Source organism: Muscardinus avellanarius (assembly GCF_963383645.1).
Source record: "Muscardinus avellanarius genome assembly, chromosome: 12".
Classification (NCBI taxonomy): Eukaryota; Metazoa; Chordata; class Mammalia; order Rodentia; family Gliridae; genus Muscardinus; species Muscardinus avellanarius.
In genome coordinates this window covers 7,130,465-7,156,110 of record NC_137798.1, presented here as the reverse complement: position 1 = coordinate 7,156,110, position 25,646 = coordinate 7,130,465, and the positions used below count along the sequence as shown (strand labels likewise).

Sequence of the window (25,646 nt, the reverse complement as noted above, 5' to 3'; positions counted from 1 at the left end):
TCGACTTCTCGGATGACATTTTTCTGGTGTCTTTCTCTAAGTCGGTCAGTATTTTGATTAGGGAGCTAGAGGAACCTCTGATAGGATTTTCTTTTTCTTTCTCTCACTCTTTTTAGCTCTCTCTTCCCCTCTTGTATGCTAATTCCTCTTTCAGGCTCTTCCCATCTTTGACTTTACTTCCTACTCAGTTTCTTATCTGAGTAAAAGTTTTTGTTTTGAGGGAGGAGAGGTGGGGTGAAGGGCCCGGAGCCTGGAGTGCGCACCTTAGGACCTCATTGGTATTGGGAATTACCACGCTAAAGTAGTTGGGAACTCCATTCACAATTTACTTTGCTTCACATTTTATTTTTCTTTTGTGACACTGGAGATTAACCCAGGGGCATTCTACCTCTGAGCTACGCCCCTGCCTGATTTGATTGTTTTTTATTTTATTTTATATGGTTTTTTTTTTTTTGCGGTACTGGGGATGGAACCCAGGGACATCCTACCTCCAAGCTACACCCCTGCCTGATTTTATTGTTTTATATTTTTTATTTTATTTAACATTTATTTATTTTTTGCAGTACTGGGGATGAAACTCAGGGACATTCTACCTCCTAGCTACACCCCAGTCCTATTTCTTAGTCCTTATTTGGAAACAGGGTCTCACTGAGTTGCAAAGGGCCTCGCTAAGTAGTAGCTGAGGTTGAGAACTGTGATCCTCCTGTCGCAGCCTCTCAAATGCTGGGATTACAAGCGTGCACCACCATGCCCGGCTTTTTTATTTTATTTAATTAAAAAAAATTTTTTTTTATCTACTGGAGATGGAACTCAGGGGTATTCTACCTCCGAGCTATACCCCCCAGACCTATTTTTTGCTCTTTATTTTTGAAGCAAGATCTCACTAAGTTGCAGAGGCTACTTACAAACCTGGCATCCTTTTGTCTCAGTCTCCCAAGTCCTGAGATTGCAAGCGTGCGCCACCACGCTTGGCCACCTTTTTTTTTTTAAAGAGGAAATTTACAGATCATAAGAATATTGCATTTCTTTTTCTTTTTCTTTTTTTTTCCAGTGGTACTGGGGTTCCTGGAAGCCCTTCTACCTCTGGGCTACACTCTCAGACCTATTCTTTTATATATTTTTATTTGGAAACAGGGTCTCTTACGCCAGCGCGGCTGGCTTTGAACCTGCGCAATCCTCCTGTCTCCATCTCCCAAGTGCGGGGATTACAAGCGTGCGCCACCACGCCCGGCTGATACTGCATTTCTTTAAAGATGTCTGTTGTTTAATTCTAAGAAAGAAAAACAAATGAATGACGTTAGCGAAATTATCTTAGAAATTGCTTCAGTATAGTTCATCCCAGACAGTGCTTGAGCTCTGGCCGGCAGAGTGATCAGATTTTAGAAGTAAAGAACGTACTAGAGAAGAGGCCAGGTCACTTGTTCAGGCCCCACGCCGCAGCGTTCAGCCTCTCCAGGGTGTGTAACCTCCCATCGTGTCTTTATCCCTGGCTGGCTGGTTCATTCCTTTCAATTCCTTGGCATTTGTTGACGTGATGCCTAGTGTGTATGAGCCTGGTGCTAGATAAAGAGAGATAAATGCAGTTTGTTGTGCTTATCTGTGTATATTTTATTGGTGCACTGAAGTCATAATGGGGCGCAAGATGGTGGAGGCACACACGCACACATCGCTCACTCAGCCCTTCCCTCCCCTCCCTCCTGCTCATGTTCGGCTTAGTGATGGCCTTTGATATTTTGTGAATGTACATCACGTACGTTAGGGAATTTTCCTCTTCCCCCTCCCATGCCCTCAGGTCACCTTATTTGCTTATCTATGGTTTCTCATCCTTCATCTAGAGTATTATCTTTATCAAATCAACTTTTAATTATTATTAATTTTTTGTGGTACTGGGGATGGAACCCAGGGTCATTTTACCTTCAACCTACACCCCCCAGCCCTATTTTTTATTATTTACTTTGAAACAGGATTTTACTAAGCTGCAGAGGGCCTCACTAAGTAGCCGAGGCTGGCCTCAAATCTGCGATCCTCCCATCTCAGACTCTGCTGGGATTACAAGTGTGGGCCACCACACCTGGCTTTTAAGTAAACTTCTTGAGTACACATTTTACATAAAACTAGAGTAGAGCACATTTTATGGCAGAGATTAAAGACAAGACACCGCACTAGGATGAATTGGGGTTATTTAGAAAAGGTTGCTACAGAAGGAGTAATTCCGTTTGGAAGTGTGCTTGTTCTTAACACTGTGGACACATATGCTCCTGATAACGCCTGGTTTATTCAGACAATGAACGCTGTGTTTTCAGTGGGAGGAGATGTCATGCATCCCGACATTCCCAACAACTTCCTGAGACTGCTAGCAGAAGGTTGGTGAGGATTTTCAGGGTGAATGTTTCCTTTTATAGACTCAGTAGGGAATTTGGTGGGATAGAATGGGCTGTCCATTTCTTTGTAGGTTTCGATGACGAAGCAGAAGACCGGCAGCTACGACTCTACGCAGCTGAGTCCTGCCTCGCTCTACTGGACGCGGAGAATGTGCTGTATCCGCAGCGATTTCTTCAAGTTATGAGCTGGGTGAGCAGAGCACATGGCATCATGATTTTATAAGACCTACACGTACACTATTCCTCCAGAAATCATTCAGTGCCTCTCAGCGGATTCCTCAAGTGTCAGTTTTTTAATTCAGCGGTCACCTCCCGTCACTTAACTATTATCTCTTCTCTGCCTCACTCATGGTGTGTTAAATAGAAGTGCTGATTTATCTATTTATTTTGGTGGTACTGGGTGTGGAACCCAGGGGCTTTCTACCTCCAGGCTATACTCCCAGACCTTTTTTATACTTTATTTGGAAACAGGGTCTCACTAAGTAGCTGAGGCTGGCTTCGAAACTGTGCGATCCACCTGTCTCAGCCTCCCCAGCATGGGGTTACAGGCGTGCGCCACCACGCCCGGCTCAGAGGTGCTTATTGAGACACCTGTCTGTGCTTACAGTATGCTTGTTGTGTTTTCTGCATGAATCCATGTTTGAACATGTCAATGTTCATATGTCTGTGCTATTATTTTCTTTCCTTTTGGGGGGTTACTGGAGATGGATCCCAGGGACAGTTTCCCTCTGAGATACACCCCCAGCCCTATTTTGTTTTGAAACAAGGTCCCACTGAGTTGCTGAGGCTGGCCTCAAGTCTGTGATCCTCTGTCTCAGCCTCCCAAGCGCTGGGACTTTATGCATGCTTCCCCTTGCCTGGATTGCACCGTTATTTTCTTTTCCTGCATAACAGTGTTACCATAAATTTAGTGACTTAAAATAATACAAATTTATAACCTCACAGTTTCTTTCCTCATCACAAGTTGGAAGACACTGCATTTAGCATCTCAGTTAACATATTTACCTACATTTGCTTTACTCCATCTGTGTGTGTTTCTATATCGAGCTCTGCCTGTACACAGTATGTTGTGCTGAAACATTTAAAATTGAATTGCACCCAAGTATGGTGGCACAGGCCTGTTAGCCCAGTCCTTGGGAGGCTGAGCCAAGGCAATCGCAGGTTTGAGGAGCCTCGGCAAGTGTCGAGACTCTCAGTAGCTTGGCGAGACCGTTTCAAACTAAGAAGCAAAAACAGACTAGAATAGCAGACATCAGGTAACTTTCACTCCTAACATATTCAACCTGAGTTTCTTAAGAATGAGATGAATCATACAGAGTCATGGGTTCCATGTTCACGGATGGTTTTAGCGTTGATCCTTCTTCCTGAAGTGATTGTTGTACACGGTGGCCCTAGCTCCTTACCTCCATGAACATGGTATGCCACTCCGTTCATTTAGACTTTTATTTAGTCTTTTATTTCTTTGTACAACCCACAAATTCCATATATTTCATTAGAATTATACATGTTTCATTTTCTTGGAAGCAATTGTAAATGTGTGATATTTTGGTTTCCATGTGTTTGTTGCTAGAATGTACAGATAGTATAGATTTTTGTATTTCGATCTTTTTGTTTTTTAATAGATTGAGGCCTTGTTAGAACTTTTGCATCTAAACTCATGAGGGCTATGGTCTATAGTTTTCTTTATTCTTTTTTTGGTACTTGGTCTGGTTTTGCTTTTGAGGTAATACTGGCTCTATAAAATGAATTGAAAGTGTTCTGTTCTCTGGAAAACATTGTCTATAATTGCTGTTAGTTTACTTTAAAAGTTTGGAGGAATTTTTCTAGTAAAACTGTCTATGTCTGGAGATTTCTCTTTTGGGGGTTTTATATTAGAAATTCTATTTTCTTAAATAAGAATTTTTAATTGAGTTTTCATTCAGTTCAGTGTGTGTGTGTGTGTGTGTGTGTGTGTGTGTGTGTTTTCCCTTGACATTTCATCTTCAACTCATGGCTTATTGGGAGAATGTCACTTAGTTTCCAAGTGTTTGGAAAATTTCCTGTTATCTTTTTGTTACCAGTTTCTAGCTTGATTCTGTTGTGGTCAGGGAAAATACTCTTAATGATATCAGGTCTCCTAAATTTGTTGAGATTTGTTTTATGGCCTCACATATAATCTCTCTTGGTGTACATTTTGTGGGTACTTGAAAAAATGTGTGTTCTGCTCACATTGAGCGGCGTTTTTTCTATAAACACCAACTAAATTTTAGTGGTGATGGATTGTTAAATTCTTCCGTATCCTTGCTGATTCTCTGCCTGGTTGTTAAACCAGTCAGGAGAAGCGTTTAAAATCTCCAGCTCTGTGGCCTCTGCAGGAGGACAGGTCGGTCTCTGTATAGCTTGGTGAGGAGGCTGGCCGTCTCTTATAGTCTGGTTTCCCCCTCATACTTTGATGGTACAGTTGGGCTTCAATTTTTTTTAATCTGTGGAATAGAAAATTACTGTCTGAACGTTTTCTGTCTTGGCTTTCTGACTGGGGGTGGGGAGCTGTTCTCAGAACTTTTTTTTTGTCGATACCAATTGGCATTTCCAAGCTGCTGGCTGTCTTATACTCGATGTGGGAGACAACAGATAACCCACTGCACTGTTCCTTATGTCCTAAAGTCTTTAGCAGTCTGCCCTTTTCTCTACCTTTCAGGATATGTTTTATGTATATTATGTACAGTATTAAGGGTTTTTTTTTGGCATTATTTTGGGAAGAAAGGGAAAAATACCTTTCATCTTTCTACAAACAGAAGTCCCTAACCATTGATTTTTGAATTGAAATTCAGATTACTTGCTCTTCTGGAGCTACTTTCCATCTTTTATCAAATTCTTCTAAAAACTATCATCCTGCCGGGCGTGGTGGCGCAAGCTTGTATCCCAGCTTTTGGGAGGCTGAGACAGGATCGCAGGTTTGCAGCCAGCCTCAGCTACCTAGTGAGGCCCTATGCAACCCAGTGAGACCCTGTTTCAAAATAAAGAATCAAAAATTGGGCTGGGGGTGTAGCTCGAAGGTAGAATGCGCCTGGGCTCCATCCTCTTACCGCAAAAAAAAAAAAAAAAAAACAAAAAAAAAAAACAAACCCAAAACAACAAAAAAACTATCATACTTTTTTTTTTTTTTTTGAAAAGGGTCTCACTGTGTTGCCTGGGCTGGTCTTGAACTTCTGGGCTCAAATCATCGTCCCGCCTCAGCCTGTTTTGATAGCTGGGACTGCAGGGGTGTGCTACCATGTTCAGCTCTAGTTACCGCACCATTTGAAGACTTACTTAGTACTATTTCCTTTTCCTCCTGCCCTCCTCATTAGCTGTAGTAAGTCTTGCTCTACCTGCCAGCTCTCCTCTCTCTTTTCCTACTGGTGCCAACATTGCATCAAATATGGGAAAGCGGTTCATGAACACCACGTAGGAAAGATCTCATTTTCTCTACGATCATTTCAAGTGATTCTTAGGCCTCCTGAGTAGATGAGATGTAAAGAAAGGATATACAATGTAGATCAGTGTTCCTCAAAGGCCATTTTATGGACCATCTACATCACAACCAGCAGATGCTTGTCCAGAGTGTGTGTCCTTCATCCTCAGCGCAGCCGCACTCACTCATACCATCTGAGGATAGGGACTAGGAAGCCTGTACCTTATGAGCGACCTCGGATGCTCTTATGCACACCAACATGCGGGAACCACTCATTTAAATGGAAAATAATAACAGTGTAAGAGTGTTTGTAAAAACCAGCAGCTAACTCTGGATGCGAGCCTACAAAGGTATTTTGCTTATAATTTGTTCTAATTCTTTTGGGCATACAATTCTTGGTTTAATTTTAAACGTAAAATCTCAAATTGTTTCATCTTTAATTAAGATTACATATACTCTACCAGTAGACCCTGTTTAAGTTTCTGCACGCAGTTTACTTTATAACCTGATGATTTTATATATATATATATATGTATGCCATCCCTTTGTTTTACTCGTAGGTGCTAGGAGAATATTCCCACCTCTTGGATAAGGAAACACCAGAGAACGTTATAAGCAGGCTCTACAAGCTACTTATGAATGACTCTGTTTCTTCAGAAACAAAAGCCTGGTTATTTGCCGCTGTAACCAAGTTGACACCCCAAGCACATTCTTCTACTATAGTTGAGAGATTAATCCAGGAATTTACCATATCATTGGATACTTGTATGAGGCAGCATGCATTTGAATTAAAACGTTTACAGGAGAATGTAGAGCTTATGAAGAGCTTGCTTCCAGTTGACAGGAGTTGTGAAGACATGGTGGTAAGACATTTGTGTTCAATTTTTTAAATATTGTATTGTCTGAACATACAGTAATTCTTGCATTTGTGATAGATAAGGAATATATTAAAATATAGTTTCTGTAGCACTTAAAAGGAAGGGGATCCCCCCTTATTAATAGGAAAGAAATTTATTCTCATATTAATAAGAAAAATATTCTAAATAGGAAGAGAATTTTTTTTTCTGGGGAACTGCAGTAAAGATATTTCTATCTTTTGACCATTTCTTTTAATACATAATAATTCTGGCATTTCCTTTTATTTTAATCTTCTTTGAAATTCAAAAGTCATTTTATTCCTACTCTGTTTTCTTTGCAAACATAAAAAAAGTTTCTTCACTTACTGTCTGAATTCTTTACTGCTTAGGAACCTGCTCAGCCACCTTCTCTTACTGTTTCAGTGAGCATTCTCACTGCTGTGACCCAAAATACTTGATGACCACAACTCAGAGGAAGGAAAGTTTATTTGCCTATGTGTCTGGAGGTTACAGTCTATATGTAGTCTGTTCATGTCGGCTGCCAGGCAGGAACAAGGGCTTCTAGGTCTTAGGGCATGAGGGTGGGAGGCAGAGGAGGACGGGGAGAGGCCAGGGCCATATGTGATCCCAAGCTCACAGCCCGGGACCTGCCTGCCTCCACTCATGAGGTCTAAAGGACACATCACCTATTTTTAGCTAATGCCCCTCTTAATCAAAAGTTGTCAGTTAGTATTCACCCTCTTAATATATACTAACCTCTCCCTTAGATTGGTTTAAATTTAAGAGCTTCCAAGGGAAGCCAGATTTGTTCAATTTTTTAGGTATTAGATGTTGTATAGGTGAGAAAGAAAACAAGATAGGTAGTATTCCCACCGAATTTGACTCTTATTTTGAACATTGGTTCATTAGTTCTTTCAGCAGCTCCTCAAAGGTAGAGGCCTACTTCATCCTTTGATTGGCATTCTAGATACGTTCGTAAGCATGTGGAATGAAAGTGCTGTACACAGTATTACCCGGAGGAAGCATCATCTCTTCAGACTCATACTGAAGCAGACCTTTCTAACTCAGAATGCGAGGTGCCGCTTAGATGTTTGAGAATTCTTGCTGTTCTAAATTACCTGAGCCCTTTCTGTAACTTGTCTAAATCAGGAGAAACCGTCTGTGGTTACTGAGGCCGTCTCTGCTGGATTCTTTTGTGAATAGAGTATCCTTTTTCTTTTCTAATTTTGTTTTTCGCTTCTTCCATCACGTTATTGATTTCTTTATCTTCGCACGTAATCATTCTCTTGCACCTTTCTCTTCCTGCTGAAATTAAGTAGTTCTTCCAGAGACTTATGGAAAAGCATTTTCAGATAGAAGCCCCCTGCCCATACGCCAAAGATGTTCATGTCTTAATCCCTGGAAACTGAGTGTTGAAGTGTTGTAAATGTGGTGTAAATATTTTGTCCCAGAGAGGTTTTCCTAGGCCATTTAGGTCCATGCTACAATATAATCACAAAGATCAGAGAGGTGAAGGCAAAATAACAGAAACAAAGATTGGAGCGATGTGACCAAGCCAAGGACTACTGAAAGAGACTAGGAATAAATTCTCCCCTGGAACAGCCACAGGTGTGGGCACCAGCCCTGCCGATACCGTTGAATTTCCTTCCCAGTAGAGAAACACTAGTGCAGCCGCTCTGATTCACGATGTGTGTTCTTCTCTTCTGGGTCTCCTGAGAGTAAAATCTGTGTCTTCCTTTGTTTTAATCCTAACACTTCATATGATACCCTAACATATTAGATGTTCCAAAATATATTCTGCAATGCAGCAAAATTAATGATAATTGCAAATGATTTATGTTGTTGGGTTCTTGGCTGGGTGATCGGATTGCAGATGTTCTAGAAAGCTAAAGAGTTGGGTAGCACTTTTAGAATTGAAGCTTCTATTTTTTGCTTGAATTTTCTTTAAAATATATGGGTTAAAATTATTTATATGAACGTAGAGTCTACTGTTAGAGTAAACTGATAGTTCCTAATTTTTGCTGAATCTTAATACAGGTTGATGCTTCCTTGTCTTTTCTGGATGGCTTTGTGGCTGAAGGACTCAGTCAGGGGGCAGCACCCTACAAGCCTCACCACCAACGCCAGCAGGAAATGCTTTCCCATGAAAAAGGTACTTTTCAAGGCATTAAAATCTAGATCATAAGTTGGGCGTGGTGGTGCACGCATGTCATCCCAGCATTCAGGAGGCTGAGATGGGAGGATCGCGGTTCACAGACAGCCTTTGCTACTTAGTGAGGCCCTCTGCAACTCAGTGAGACCCTGTTTCAAAATAAAAATACAAAAATAGGGCAGGGGGGTGTAGCTCGGAGGTAGAATGACCCTGGGTTTCATCCCCAGACCCACACATACAGAAAATAATAAATAGAATGCCTCCTCTGACAAAATGCCTGATTAGGGAAGTTAGGAAGTGCTAGGAAAGAAAGAATAGCTCCACTCCTTCAGGGATGTGTGTTGCCAGGCAGCGGGGCCACCTGTGCGCGTGGGAAGCCCAGCCGAGCCCAACGGGACGGCGGTGAGCAGGCCCCGCCGCCAGGGCCAGCAGCGAGCAGCGGCAGCAGCTCCTGGCGGTCTTTCATTTTCTGCGCATCGTTCAGTGAGGTTTTTGAGCACAGGCTGTTTTTCAGGCGCTGTACTAATAAGCATGTTTAGTCATCTAGAGTACAACGAAACATTTGATCCTAAAATGAGACCAAAAACTTTTAGGCACTAATAATAGGCTTCTTTTTGCAGAAGTGTTTGCTCTTTTAAGCCTTTTTAATTTAAAAATGTTTAATTTTATTGTGGTAAAAATACTTAGCATGAGATCTATACTCTTGATTCTTACAGGATAGTATATTATTGTTGCCTTATTGATACGGTGTTGTGCAGCAGATCCCTAGTGTGTATTCATCTTGCTCGACGAACTTTAAGCCTGTTGATTCATGACTCCTGTTTCCCTTTTCCTATAGTCCACGCTTCAGTTCTATGAACCTAGCTATTTTATTTTATTTTATTTTATTTTATTTTATTTTATTTTATTTTATTTTATTTTATTTATTTTTGTAGTAAGGGTGGAACCTAGGGCCTTTTCTACCTCTGGGCTACATTCCCAGACCTATTTTATACTTTCTTTGGAAACAGGGTCTCACTAAGTACCTGACGCTGGCTCTGAACCTGTGCGATCCTCCTGTCTCAGCCTCCCAAGAGCAGGGATTACAAGTGTGTGCCACCACCGCCCGGCTGAACTTAGCTATTTTAGATTCCCTTTATGTAAGTGAAATAATAGAGTGGTTTTTTTTTTGGGGGGGGGTGGTATTGGGGTTCCTGGAAGCCCTTCTACCTCCGGGCTACATTCCCAGACCTATTATACACACACACACACACACACACACACACAGACACGCATATACATATATATAGGTTTTTTAAATTTTATTTAATTTTATTTTTTTGGTGGTACTGAGGTTTCTGGAAACCCTTCTACTTCTGGGCTACACTCCCAGACCTATTTTTATACTTTTTTATTTGGAAACAGGGTCTCCTAAGCCAGCGTGGTTGGCTTCGAACCTGCGCCATCCTCCTGTCTCCGCCTCCCAAGCGCGGGGACTATAAGCATGCACCACGCCTGGCTTAGATCCAGTTTTATTTGTTTGTATGTGGATGTCTAGTTTTCCCATGACTATTCATCCTTTCCTGCCGGCTACAGTAGTTCCCCCGACCTTTATCCTTTGGGGTTCCACCCAAGATCCCTCGTGGGTGCCTGAAGCCATGGCTTTCCCAAGCCCTATTACTGTGTTTGTTCTCACAAGCCCCGTATCACTGCCGCTATACCCACATCAACTTACCTCCCGTGTTTTTTGCCCTGCTGCCTCCTTCGCATCACTGCTCTTGTGCATTGGGGCCATCATTGAATAAAATGAGGGTCACTTGAACACAAGCACTGCAGTATGGCGAAGGATTATCTGATAACCTAGATGACACTGAGCACCTGAGGGGCAGGCGGTGAACACAGCTCGGATACACTGAGCAAAGGTGGATCACTTGCTGGGGGTGGAGCAGCATAGTGCAAGACTCCTCGTGCTACTCAGAGCAGCGTGCGTGTAGAGCTTAGGATCTGTTTGTTTCTGAAGCTTTCCATTTACTGTTTTTGGACCAAAGCTGACATGGGTAATTGAAACTGCAGGAAGCAGAACTGTGGATAAAGGGGGGACTACTGTGTTCTTGAGACCCTCGTTGAAGATCAGTTGACCTTATATGCATGGATTTATTTTTGGGTTCTCTGTTTCATTGGCCTAAAGGTCTCATTTTATCATATTTTAATACTGTTTCGATTATCGCAGTTTTGTAATATATTTTGAAATCAGGATGTGTGATTCCTCCAGCTTTGTTCTTCATTCTCAAGGGTGATTTGAATATGTATAGTCTTTTGTGCTTCTTCACTGGTACATTCTACGAAACTTTTTTTTTTTTTGCGGGTCTGGGGATGGAACCCAGGGGCATTTGACCTCCGAGCTACACCTCCTGCCCTATTTTTTTATTCTTTATTTTGAAACAGGGTTTCACTAATTTGCGGAGGGCCTCACTAAGTAGCTGAGGCTGTTGGTGAACCACGATCCTCCAGTCTCAGCCTTCTGAATGCTGGGATTACAAGCATGCGCCACCATGCCCGGCTTTTACATTTAAAGAAGAATTAATCTTCTAAAACTCTTCTAAAAATTTGGAAAGGAAGGAATAACTTCCTTTAACAAGATCAGCCTTACTCTGATACCAAAGCCAGAAAAAGATACCACAGAAAAACCTCTAGGCTAATATCCTTATTCGTCCTTGATGAATGTAGAGACAGAAATCCCCAACAAAGTACTGCACACCAAATCCAACGACATATTAAGAGATCATACACCATGAGTAAGGGGGAATTCCCCTGGCATGCAAGGATGGTTCAGCATAGGAAAATCAGCTCATACATTACACCACATTCCTAGAGTGAGGATAAAAATCGCACGGTCATCTCAATTGAGGCAGAAAAAGCACTTGACAGAATTCAGCACCTTTTCATGATAAAACTCCCAACAAACTTAGAAAAAAAATACCTCGCTGTAATAAAGTCCATGTATGAAAATTCCACAGCTAACATATGCTAAAAGTCAGAAGGCTTTTCCTTTCAAGTCGGGAATAAGGCAGAGTTGCCCAGCCTTCTCATTTCTAATCCACACTGTATTGGCAGTCCTGTACTAGCCAGAACAGTTAGACGGGAGAAGCAACAAAAGAAAAAGCATCCAGATTTGAAAAGAAGTAGTAAAAGTGTCTCTTCCCAGACAACATGATCTTATATATAGAAAACCTTAGAGAATCCAGGAATATACTTGTAGAAGGAAAGTTGCAGAATACAAAATCAGAAAGTTGAAAAATACAAAATCAGCATACAAAAATCAGTTGCATTTCTGTACGTAACAGTTAACTATTTGAAAAGGGGGTTAGGAAAACAGTACCACACAAACTAATAAAATACCTAAAAAAACCTTTGCTAAAGATACGGTGAAAGACTTATATCCTGAAATCTCTAGAACGTGGGCGATGAAAGGAATCAATAAGACACAGAGAAATGGAGACTTCTTGTGTTCATGGATTGGAAGACCCACGTCGTTAAGGTGTTCATACCCTACAGATTCAACAATCCTTCCTTTCCAGGCTTTGATATGTTATTTAGTGATACCTAATAACCTAGGAAATTTAATCAGTTTCTTCCTTTAGTAATTCCTTATATATTGATAGAATTTGTTGGGGGGCAGAGTTTTAAATTGCAGTTGCCCAGTTTATAACTGTGCTTCATATAAAGGTCTATGGCACCAAGGACACAGAGTGAAACTTTGGAGTTCCCCAGGAGACGTGGCCCCGTCACCGTTCCCTTATTTTTGAATGTCTGGGGTCATCCTTGGCCATGACTGAAGTCAGGGGAGGTAGGAGGAGGAAGCTAATTTCTGATACTGCCTGTTTTCTTTCTTAAAATAAGTTAAATGGCTGATACAAATATAATAGATAGCCCCGAATTCCCCAAGCCCTGGGATCCTTTGCCAAGGACATTTTTTCCCATAGAATCATCATTGTGAACGAGACTGAGCTCTCAAATTAGCCTCTTGCTCTTGCCTTCCAAATCTATTTTTCAAAAGTTCTTTAAAACAAAATTGGAATTTTGTGAGTTTAGACTGTTGATAAAAAAACAAAATAGGCTATTAGGACATAGCATGTGTTTAATAAATACTTGTGAATAAGTTCTAAAATTATGAATTCTAGAGTTAGGACAAACTAAAAGACAGAAATTGAAGAAGAGGGGAAATAGATATTAAAGAGTTAATTCTGGAATCTTTCAAATATCAATTAGTTCTGATACTGATCTTCTTTGAGATTTTTAGAAGTCATTTGCACAGAGAAGTCGTTGAATGTAACATTAGTAAGTGACACTTAGTTCTCTTAGGCAGAGAAAGGTCCAGTCTTAAGAATAAACTCCAAGAAATTATTGTGAGATATTAAGTGTAATCTGGACTAAGTTTGTGGCAAATTCTTCTGCAGTCTTCTCATTTGTAAAATGTGGAAAATAATTTCATAAGTTACCATTTAGATTTTCGATGATGCTTTTGGGGATTTAGGAAGGTTCTCTTAGTTATAATCTAGATGTGCAAAAAGATAAATTTCCAGTTTGGGTTAGGTTTATCTTATTAGCATGTTAAAGCTAAACAAACAGTGTAGGGCCTTATTCAAGGTGGAGGATGTTTGCTCCCCCTTGCAGAGACTGAAGTGGGCCTGGGTCGCTGATGGCTGGTGCCCTACGGTGGTCTGGGGAAGGGGAGGTGCAGGACCTCCAGCACCACCCGTGTGCACCTGAGTGAGAACACCCGCGCAGTCTCACTGCCCCGCGTGGGGCGGAGGGAGAGCCCGCCCGGTGCCCGTGCGTGTGTCACTGTGCCTGTGATTCCCCTCGTGCTGTGAGGCTGCCACGCACCAATAAAAGCATATAAAATAATAAATGCAGTGCAGTGCAAAACCCCAGGCTCCACCTCTCGCTACCCTGCCAGTGTTGCTATTTCCTTTCGTAACCCAGGATGGCTGCCTGCATTCCGGCCACCAAGTTGCAGTCTAGCCAGCAGGAAAGAGAAGAGAGATTGTTGCCCCTGCAAGGAGGACTTCTCCCAGAAGTCGCTTACAAATTATGGGTAGAGTTTAATTGCCCAGAACTCCACTCACATGGCCAAGACGTCTGGCAGTGCCTCTTTGGCTGGCCATTGGCCGAGCTGACTTGCGGGTTTTATTACTAGTAAGAAAGGGAGGAGGAATATTGTCATCTTGGCTGCCATAGTAACAACATGAATTTTCATGGCTCTGATCAAACCTGCTTGGGTTACACAGATGCAGAGGAATCAGAACCAGAGGAAGGCCCTTCGTCAGTGAGGGAGATTTCTATCAGTTCATTTGGAACAAGAATGTGCCTAGAAATATTTTGTTATCTCTTCATTATCACTTACTAAGTATTTTTGCATAAGAGCAGCAACTTTTCATGTGGCCTGGTTTATCAGTTGTCTTTTCTAATTAAATTCTTCTTTAGCTTTTAAGGGAGGTAAAAATACAAAAAGAAGGTCAATTCAGTCGTATAGTATATGAAGACCTATAGTAGATGTTCAGTAAATGGTAACTGTTTAGTATTACTGCTTTCTTTTCCTTCCACACAAGTGCTTTACCACTGAGCCACGTCACCAGCCCCTTTTTATTTTTTTGTAGTATTGGGGATTGAACCCAGAGGCATTCTACCTTCAAGCTACAGCCCCAGCCCAATTTTATTTCTTACTTGAAAACGGGGTCTCACTAGATGGATGAGAGTCTCATTACTTGCTGAGGCTGTCCTTGAACCTTTGATTCTCCTGTCTCAGCCTCTCAAGTACTGGGATAACTGGTATGGGCCACCATGCCTGGCTCATTTTTTATTTAATTAAAAAAAATTGCTACTGGGGATTGAACCCAGGGGCATGCTACCACTGAGCCAACCACAGCCCCATTTTATTTTGAAATAGCGCCGTACTAAGTTGCCTTAAACCTGTGAACCTGTCATAGCTTCCCAAGTCCGAGGATTATAGGCACGCACCACCACGACTGGCTTTCCAGCCCCTTTTTAAATTTTTTTTTTTTTTTTTTGTGGTACTGGGGGTGGAACCCCGAGGCTTTCTACCTCTGGGCTTAGCCCCATTTTATATTTTATTTGGAAACGGAGTCTCACTAAATTGCTGAGCGCCTCACTAAGTAGCTAAGTCTTGCTTCGAACCTGCGAGATCCTCCTGTCTCAGCCTCCCAAGCGTGGGGATTATAAGCGTGCGCCACCACGCCCAGCTTTAAATTACCCCTAATTTTAAAAAAGCTTACCAGCCAGGCGTGATGGCGCACACTTGTAATCCCAGCATTTGGGAGGCTGAGACAGGAGAATCACACAAGTTTGAAGCCAGCCTCAGCTACTTAGTGAGGCTCTCAGCAACTTAGTGAGACCCAGTTTCCAAATAAAATATAAAATAGATCTAGGAGTATACCCTGGAAGGTAGAAAGCCCCTGGGTTCTACCCACAGTACCACCAAAAAATAAAAAATAACCTATACAAAGGCAGAACAAAGATATTCCCTAAGCAATCTGAAAAAATGCAATTGGTGCTTTCAGTTTCTTAATGACCTAATCCCAATTCCTAACAGACATTTCAGGCAGCAAGAATAATCTAAAACCACCAATTTGCTCATTTATTCATTTTATACACACACACACACACACACACACACACACACACATATAATTTTTTTTTCTTTTGTCTTACTGGGGGTGGAACTCAGGGGCTTTTCTACCTCCGGGTTATACTCCCAGACCTATTTTATATTTTATTTGGAAACAGGGTCTCACTAAGTTGCTGAGAGCCTCACTAAGTAGCTGAGGCTGGCTTCGAACCCGTGCGATCCTCCTGTCTCAGCCTCCCAAGCGCGGGGATTACAAGTTTGCGCCACCACACCCGGCTCCCCTTTTTAAATTTTATATTGAAACGAGGCCTTGCTCCATTGCGCAGTCCAGCCTCAAATTTGTGGTCCTTACTCTTCAGCCTCCTGAGTAGCTGGGATTGCAGGTCTGTGTCACTGCACCCAGCTGCTTTACCGTTATACTATAAATATATGACTAGGTCATCCCAGCTGGGTCCCCGTGTTCATTTATTTCAGTAGTGAACAGAAGCTAGTTTTTTTTTTTTTCTGTTCTGCTGTGTTTTAAATATGAACCTATGTTTTAAAATTACAGTTCTCAATTTTGAACCATATGGAATCTCCTTTTCCTCATCTGGCTTCACTGGACGACAGTCTCCAGCTGGCATTTCTCTGGGTTCAGATATATCTGGAAATAGTGCTGAGACAGGGCTGAAAGAGTAAGTGCTTTTCTTAATAAAATTGAGAACATGGGAGTGTTTAAATGTCCTAGAATTCCATTTGCTTTCTACCTCTGAGTCATCAGTGTCATTATTTCCTTATTTCATGATTATTTCCAAGAAGTTTATTATTTTATTGGTCTTCAAATAATTCAAAGAGAGACACATTTTTTACATTGTGTGTGTGTGTGTGTATGTGTGTGTGTGTGTGTGTGTGTGTGTGTGTGTGTGTGTTACTGAGAATTGAACCCAGAGGCATTCTACCTCCAAGACTGATTTTATTTCTATTTGGAAACAGGGTCTCATTAAGTCGCTGAGAATCTCACTACTTTCTGAGGCTGTCCTTGAAACTGTGGTCCTCCTGTCTCAGCTTCCCAAGGACTAGGATTATAAGCATGGACCACCATGCCCAGCTGACAATACTTTAATATTATAGTTTCACAGGGTTCCTACAAGCTAAATTCTGTATTGCCTATTATTTCATTGTTTCTGTTCATTTCTCTCAAGGTTTTGATATTACATGGTATGTTTATACCCTTTAAGATCTTACCTGACTTCCAAGATAGCATGTGTATAAAGTCTACACATAGCCGGGCATGGTAGCGCATGCCTGTAATCCCAATACTTGGGAGGCTGAGACAGGAGATCGCAGGTTCACAGTCAGCCTCAGCAACTCAGTGAGGCCCTCTGCCATTTAGACTCTGCTTCAGAATAAAAAATGAAATAGAGCTGGGAGTGTAGCTCCGAGACAGAATGCCCTTGGGTCCCATCCCCAGTGTCTCATACACAAACTGCACACATACTAACAATACACGTGTTATTGCTACATAGTATACAATTTTAAGGTCATCAAAATTCCCATGCCAGGTAAGTATTAATTTATTTTATATTCCTTAATCTATTTTGTCATTCTCTGATAAATAACTTCCATGTCACTGGGAGATGGACCTTGAAGTGTCCGCCTTCACCTGAGAAAGCCATCTGCTCCACTCAGAGCTGCTTTCCGGCCACCTTGAAACTTGCTGATAAATGTGCCTGCCTATCTTCTCTGGAGCCAAAGCCCGTCCTTTTTAGTGTGTGTTATTGGGGACTGAGCCTAATCTGAGACTTGAGGTGTGCCAGGCAAGGGCTGTACCTCTGAGCTCCCTCCCCAGCCTCCAGATTTGTCCTTTTAAGTAGATTTTGTTTTGGAAATATAACCAAATTACTTTTAGAAACATACTTAAATTAATAAAATGAGATCATGTGTGTGAAGTGCATAGTACAACCCTTTACATAGTAGTTGACAAATGGTAGCTGCTATTGTTAAAAATGATTATGACCATCATTGTCTAAAGTTGACTTTATCAAATAAAATTGGAGATCATTCTGAATTATTTATGATAATAAAATAATGAAAATAGCTTTATTCATTGTGGACTAACTTCATCTAAAAGAGTTCAAAATGGCACTACTATGCAAATAAGTGTGATAAGCTGGGTGTGGTGGCGCACGCTTGTAATTGTAATCCCCGCACTTGGGAGGCTGAGCCAGGAGGATCGCACAGGCTCGAAGCCAGCCTCAGCTACTTAGTGAGGCTTTCAGCAATATAGTGAGACCCTGTTTCCAAATAAAATATAAAAAAGGTCTGGGAGTATAGCCCAGAGGTAGAAAAGCCCCTGGGTTCCACTCCCAGTAACACACACACACACACACCCCAATATAACAATGCCGTAGAAATTCAGGCAAAGATGATTTATGGTTTTTTTTGTGTGTGTGGTGTTTTTTTTTTTTTTTTTTTGGTGGTACTGGGGTTCCTGGAAGCCCTTCTACCTCTGGGGTACACTCCCAGACCTATTTTTATATTTTTTATTTGGAAACAGGGTTTCTTAAGACAGTGTGGCTGGCTTCGAACCTGTGTGATCCTCCTGTCTCCGCCTCCCAAGCACGGGGATTACAAGCGTGCGCCACCATGCCCGGCTGATTTGCAAAATTCCTTGGCAGTGTGTTTAATATTAAGAGGCATATTTTGTCTGTGGGATGCCTGATATTGCTCAGATGTGTTTTGCCACTTTTTGAACTGTCTATATGTATTGCATGACAGAAAATTTATGTTGATTATAAGTGTATAGGAAGATGAAATAATAGCTTCTGATGGTAGCTTGAGACCACTTGGGCTCTGTGTGTCCCTCCTCTCCCATTTCGCTTGCCGATGTGGGTTAGGTTCCCTGGAAGCACATTTTACAGTGGAATTTAGTTTGCAAATTATTTATTTAAGTAATGCCTTTGGGAACCACATCTGTGCAGGGGAGGGGAAGGAAGCAGGTTTGGGCAGAGGGGGCAGCGCAGTGTGGATGGCGGCCTCTGACCCCCACTCCCCCCTCCCCTGGCAGCTCTGGAACTGGAGTGAGTCTTCAGAGTTGGGCAGGGAGCCAGCACTCACTAGTCTGCTGGTCACCCACCGCGCAGGGCTGCCTGGTGGGGCAGCCCTCTGCAGCAAGCCGGTCCCCAGCGGGCTGAGCGCCGGCAGCACTGCCAGTGTCCACCACGCCTTTTTATTAAAAACTGACAAATATATAAATCATTTATCAGTAAAAATTGGGATCTGATTTTTGCTTTTGCTTTGTAAAGCCAATGCTTTGGTTAAAGGGGTCACAGAGATACTGTAACCCATTTGTGAGTATTTATGAATCCTCTAGAAGTTCTGCTTTTGAGCACTCTAGAGGTACTCGGGTTAATTTTGTTTTTAATTTCCATGATCATTTCAGGTGTGATGGAGAAAGAAGAATAATTTTTATTTTATTAGGTAATTAAAAAAAACTTTTTAGAAAACTCTTGGTACTTGAAAGAAAGGGCAAAATGAAAATATTTGTAAAGTTGTGCTCAGTAAAAATCACGGGAAGGAATGAACGAGCCCGTTTTCTGTGGGGCATTTTTATTAACATTCCAATTTCCCTTCAGCCACTTACTACTTGATAGTATTAATTCTTCACAAAGTATGAAATATAACTACCTGTTTTTTTTAGTCTAGTACCAAAAATCAAGTTGATCATGATATCAACAAATTGTATGGGAGTAATAAAAGAATCCGCACAAACATGTTTGAGTCTTTTAGATTGATTTTTAGCATTTACCCTATTTCAAGCGTAAGTTTTTAAAATGCTATTTTGAACTATGATCAATTGAGCCAAGTGCCAAGGACAAATAGTTTGAGTTTTTTTTTTTTATTGGGGGGGGTAGTTCTTTTTTTCCTTTCAATTTTATTGGGATATGATTGTTTATAAAAATTATATAAGGTATAGAGCGGGGATGTTTTGCTGTTCTGCACAGTGTGAAGTGGTCGTCACAGGCTGAGCTGGTTGACAGGCGTGTAGTCTGGTGAGAACAGCAGCGCTGGCCTTTGTCTGTCTCTGCCTGTGCCGATGGCAGAGGGTGCCAGACTCGCAGCTCCAGCTTTTGGGACAGCGTTGGGTCCGTCTGTTTTCCTAATTTGGCCCTGCAATTTTTGCCTAGATGCCTTGTCTCCTTCTCAGAACTTTAATTCTTCTTCAACTCGGCTATAAAACAGTTTAATAGAAAATGTGGTTAGCTATCAGATTAAGAAAACCTGTTGTATTAAAGGTAGATCTAAGCATAGGAGTATATTTGAGTAATGTTTCCTGTGCTTTCAATAGGCTTTTATTTAGTGAATTATTATTTTATTTAGGTATTATTATTTTAGGAATTTATATGGTTAAGAATCATGAACTTTATCCCATCAGAATTACAAATAAGTAATTTTTTGAAAATTCAGCGGAGGTAAGGAGCTCACATAGTTCAATTTTGCACAACTTAAGCAAGCAAGTAAGTAAAAAATAACTGGGATTTTGGACAAAATTTACAGTTCCTTTGCCTTAAATGATTTGGCTGGAGGGCACAGAAAGGTTAGCTATGACTAAAATAAAATCTAAGTCTCTGGTTATTTTGGGTATATAAAGCATAATATGAAAGCTGTCTCTAAAAGGCCCTGAGCAATAATATGCTTTGCAAGAAATGTCTCAAGAAAGTAGCTATTTGACAGTTATTTAAATGGGCTCAATTTCCAATCTCCTTAGGACAAGTAGCTTGAAACTGGAAGGTGTAAAGAAGCTGTGGGGGAAGGAGGGCTATCTTCCCAAGAAGGAGAGCAGCCCTGGTGCCGAGGTGGCCGCTCCGCCGGCGTCCCAGGAGAACGCAGGGTTGGAGAGCGTTGCTCCAGCCACAGCAACCAAGGACCAGTCTCAAGGCCTCACTCAGTCTAAAGAGGAGCAGGAAAAGCAGCTCTTGGCCTCATCATTATTTGTTGGGCTCGGAGCAGAAAGTACGATCAGCTTGGTAAGTAGTCGGCTGTATTCCTCCAGGACTCGCGTCTCCTGTTTGTACAGCTGCTGGGGTTCTGTGGCGCTCCTGGCCTTCCCCACGGCGGGGGGTGGGAAGCGGCTTCCCCGGCTTGGCTTTGCTGTCGTCTCAGCAGCACGCTGTCTATACCCCTGAAGGAATCCAGTCAGCCTGAGTCAGGGCAAGGGTCGGGGCCACTAAAGCTACAGCCGTGGGAGGAACACTCCCCCTGTGGGTGGATGCGACGCTCCTCTACCAGAAGGGGGCTTGGCTGAGAGAGTGCCGGAGTCAGCACAGCAGTACTGACACATCTGTGGAAAGAGAGTACAAGGCAGAGCGGATTTTTTTTTTTTTTTTGGTGGTACTAGGAGTGGAACCCAGGGGCTTTTCTACCTCCGGGCTATACTCCCAGACGTGTGTGTGTGTGTGTGTGTGTGTGTGTGTGTGTGTGTGTTTATATTTGGAAACAGGCTCTCACTAAGTTGCTGAGAGCCAGCCGAGGCTGGCTTCGAACATGTGCGATCCTCCCATTTCAGCCTCCCAAGCTCTGGGATTACAAGCATGGGCCACCACGCCCGGCCAAAGTGGAATTTTTAATAGTGAAAAGTAGAAATCACTCTACATGTTTACTTGTGGGAGGGTGGTACATAAACTCTTCTCTCAGAAATATTAAGCCACTAAAAATGATCAGTCTTGCAATGTAAAATGAGCAGTACTAGTGATATACTAAAGGAGAAATGTGTAGTGTAAGGCTTTATACGCCTTTGTAACTGTAAAGAAGATAAGAATACGCTGCGACTGGAACTGCAAAATATATTATACTAATGATAATTACGTTCAAATAGAGAATTATGATTATTTTCAGAGCTATTTATGCCAATACATTATTTTCAGAGTAAAAGAATGAAAAGTTAAAAGGTACTATTTCTGAGCGTCTGAGAATACAGTGTAATTCTCCCTTTGGTCAGCTGATGAACCCACTGCCTGCTACACACTTGCGATTTGAGAGACATTCCAGTTCTTTTATCCTTCTTCCTTGGTGACATTTCCCCTCCACCCCTGTCCACACCAGACCAGATAGTTTACCATGTATATCTACCCCTATCTCGACTCACTATTCTAGATCCCAGTTCTGTCAGACCTGATTCTGTCGGACTATCTTTAGAAAAAACAGTAAACTCAGACTAAAAGCATTAATCTCACAGTGCGAGATGGGGTGACACACACCTGTAATCCCTGTACGTGGGAGGCTGAACCAGGAAGAGCGTAGATTTGAGGCCAGCCTCAGCAACTTAGTAAGACCTTTTCAAAAATAAAAACGAAATAGGCTGGAGGTATATCTCAAAAGTAAAATGCCTCTAGGTTCAATCCTCAGTACCACAAAAAGAGTATCTTAGAGTTATCCTCGGTTGATATCTGCAGTTTGGCAGCGGAGTGACCACGTTGTTCTGGCAGGCTGAGGTGAAAGGTCACCGGGGTGCCTTGGGTCCATCACTACCAGACACAGACACGCTCTGTCTGCCTTCCTCCTTGTTTTTATACAATGTTAGTTCTTGCTGGATGACTTCTGAATTAGGACGTACGAGACAAACTCTTCTGCTGAGAGTCGGAAGTTGTTGGGGCGTGAAGGAAACGGAGAAGTTGTGAAAAGGGAACTTAGGTTCTGGTTAATTGGAATTGTGTGAGGGCGGCCACGCACTCTTGACTCTCCCGGGATATGGAGACCTAGATTAGGATTATGGAGACCGTCTTTTGCACTGATTCGAGCCAGAACTGGGGCCGGGGGCCAGAGACACTTGCACCAGGACTTTTCTTACACAGACTCAGAGCCCATTCCTCAAGGTTAGAGCAGTGGGGCAAGTTTGCCCTTGCTGTCTCCTCAGTCTGTGGCTTATGTAGCTAGTCAGCTATAGAGTTGTTGTTTTTTTCTGCTGAGTGTTCTAATCAGCCTTTGCCATTTGATTCTTGAGGTGAAACCAGTTTTTCTCCCCTGCTTATTCACTTGTAGGCCACAAATTCATAATTACTATAGATTAAAACAGATTTTGGGTCAAATACATAGTTACTATAGATTAAAATAGATTTGGGGTCATCCCTATATTGGAGGGTAACTTAGGCTTCTTCCAGATAACTCTGGAAACTAAAAAAAAAGAGAGTGAGGGCAGTGGTAGGTGTCTCACTGTTTTGAATTTGTCCAATTCTATAATCTAATAAATATTCTGAAATCTAACAAGTTTTTAGAACTGTTCATGGCTGACTTTTATTTCTTTTTCTGATTTTAGAAGTTTTTTAATGAAAAATAAGGCTTAGGTAATAGCTCAAAGTTACGTGGCTGTCAGAAATTTTAGGGCTTAACATTTTATTCCTCTCTGATTCTTTGTTAATCTGTGGTTTATAGATAGAATCTTAGCAAGTTCATAACTTGCTCATTTGCAATTACAGAAGCATGTTTGAAGCTTGTAACTACTGAAATGGGTTTTTAAAATATCATTTTTATGTTGGGCGTGGTGGCGCACACTTGTAATCCCCGCGCTTGGGAGGCAGAGACAGGAGGATCGCGCAGGTTCGAAGCCAGCCGTGCTGGCTTAAGAGACCCTGTTTCCAAATTTAAAAAAAGTATAAAATAGGTCTGGGAGTATAGCCCGGAGGTAGAACGGCTTCCAGGAACCCCAGTACCACCAAAAAAATAAATAATAAATAAATATTATTATTATGTCTTATTTTTGTAGCTGGGCAGAGCAGACACGGTGTCTCACAAGTTCAGAAGGAAATCAAGAGTCAAGGAAGCCAAAGGTGGAGAAACAGCCAGCGCTCACGATGTCACCTGCCCTTCCTCTAGCTCTTTGCCAAATGTGGCCCATGAAGATGATTACTTGAACGCTTTGCAGGACAGAGGAGAAAAGGAATTAAAGAAGCTTTCTCTGGGTTCAAGACTCTGGGACTCCGAGTCTCTCACGGAGCTGCCCTTGGCTGAGAAAGAGTCGGGTTGCAGCCCCTCTGCTCCTTCTCTGTTTGCTGATAGCAACACGGAAATCCTTCCCCCTCCTCCGTCCACTGCAGCTTCAGTTACCACGGAAATCTCTCCAGCTTGTTCTTTAACGGAAGAAACTGCTGAGTACACGCATTCAGCTCTTACGGAGCTCTGTAATAATGAAGCCATATCTGTGTCTTCTTGCAAAATTTGGAAGGACGATTGTTTGCTGATAGTCTGGTCAGTCACTGCTAAAAGTGGCTTGGAGCTGAAAAGTGCTAACTTAGAAATTTTTCCTGTAGAAACTTTCAAGGTAAGACAAGGATGGCTACCGATTCTGCTTTAAATGGTTAGTGCTTACTTAGTGTTTCTGTTCTCGGCTCTTCCCATAGCTTAGAAATTTCTTCCACATCTTTTATACCGCTTTTTTAAAAATAAAAACAGGTAAGAGGTGTGGCAGATTTTGTGTTCATTATTCTAAGAAGGGATAAAATTTCTTCTTGAAAGAGTCAAGGAAATGTAAGAGAGATTGTATTGAGAAAGGTCATAGATATCAAGTGAGTTTTATTTTTATTTATTTATTTTTTATTTTTATTTTTTATTTTTTCTGCGATTCTGGGGATAGAACCCAGAGACATTTGACCTCTGAACTACACCTCCTGCCCAATTTTTTTATTCTTTATTTTGAAACAGGGTCTCACTGAGTTGCGGAGGGCCTCACTAAGTAGCTGAGGGTGTCCGCGAACCGCGATCCTCTGGTCTCAGCCTCCCAAACGCTGGGATGACAAGCGTGCCCACCACGCCCAGCTCAAGTGAATTTTACTAGAGCGCAGTAAAGAATGTGGGCTCTTGACTCATACTACTTGGCTTTAAATCTTGCTTCTGTAGCCTCTTAGCTGTGTTACTTGGTCAAGATAATTCTTTTGTAGCCGGGCATCGTGGCTCACGCTTGTCATCTCCGCGCTTGGGAGGCTGAGACAGGAGGGTCGGGCAGGTTCGAAGCCAGCCTCAGCTGCCTTAAGAGACCCTGTTTCCAAATAAAATATAAAATAGGTCTGAGAGTGTAGCTCAGAGGTAGAGGGCCCCTGGGTTCCATCCCCAGTACCTCCAAAAAAAAGTAATAATAATTATTTTGTGCCTTAGTTGCCTCTTGTTTGAAATGAGAACATTGATGGTGTGCGCCTATTGCCGTGAAGATGTATAATGCATGTTCACCTCCGAGCCACCCCAGCCCTAGTTTTTATTCTTTATTTCGAAACAGGGTCTCACTGAGTTGCGGAGGGCCTCACCAAGTAGCCGAGGCTGTCTTTGAACCTGCGATCCTCCTGTCTCAGCCTCCCAAGTACTGGGATTACAAGCGTGCGCCACCAGGCCCGGCCCCTGAGATAATATGTTTAGAGCGCTTCCAGCAATAAATGGCATGTAAAAATATTATCCTCAGTGTGTATATTTTGTTCTCTTTTCCTGCACTCCTTAAACACCTCATTTACTCTTATCATAATCACTGAAACGAAATTCTCAAACTACCTAAAATGGGATCCCAAGGAGTGAGAATGTTGAAGGGTAAAGATCCACACAGTTTCCTCCTTTCCTTCTCACTCATTTATCGCTCGACTGAGTCCCAGGCGTCAGTTCTGTCGCTTCCCCAGCTCCCCGCGACTGCCACCGTGATTCTGGAGCATGTGTGCTTGTGGTACTGGATGCCGGGCGGGCATCCTTGGTCGAGCTGTAATGGGATTTCAGCAGTGTCTGTCTTTTACAAGGCTGACTGCTTCCTTCTATAAGCTAGAACGTGCTGAATGGGAAATTGTCTGGGCCCCTGACTAGGGCAGAGTTGATGACTCTGGATGGTGCATTAGAATTACCTGTGGATATTTAAAAAAAGGGCAAAACCTGACCTCATTGCCTGAGCTCTGCCACCAGAGCTTGAGTAAGGGTAGAAAGTAAGAGTATAAGACATCTATCTTATTATTATTAAGGAAAAAAAAAACTCACCAGGTGTGGTGAGCACGCTTGTAATCCCCGCGCTTGGGGGCGGAGACAGGAGGATCGCGCAAATTTGAAGCCTGCCTTGCTGGCTTAAGAGACCCTGTTTCCAAATAAAAATATAATAGGTCTGGGAGTGTAGCCTGGACATAGGAGGGTTTCCAGGAACCCCAGTACCACCAAAAAAGAAAAAAGAAAAGACTCTTCTAGCTTTAAAAACCTGGTACCA

The 25,646-nt window shown here is 42.2% G+C and overlaps 1 protein-coding gene across 1 annotated transcript in view; it reads left to right on the top strand.

Annotated features, from left to right (window-relative positions):
- Positions 1 to 25,646, top strand: part of AP4E1 (adaptor related protein complex 4 subunit epsilon 1) — a gene marked incomplete at both ends in the record, with an annotated part of 54,358 nt that overhangs the window by 25,110 nt on the left and 3,602 nt on the right. The window contains 7 exons of the mRNA XM_080706940.1: positions 2,251 to 2,363; positions 2,453 to 2,571; positions 6,375 to 6,677; positions 8,709 to 8,823; positions 16,002 to 16,125; positions 20,199 to 20,457; positions 23,190 to 23,744. Coding sequence (XP_080563066.1) covers positions 2,251 to 2,363; positions 2,453 to 2,571; positions 6,375 to 6,677; positions 8,709 to 8,823; positions 16,002 to 16,125; positions 20,199 to 20,457; positions 23,190 to 23,744 — 1,588 coding nt within the window. The remainder of the gene's footprint in view (positions 1 to 2,250; positions 2,364 to 2,452; positions 2,572 to 6,374; positions 6,678 to 8,708; positions 8,824 to 16,001; positions 16,126 to 20,198; positions 20,458 to 23,189; positions 23,745 to 25,646) is intronic.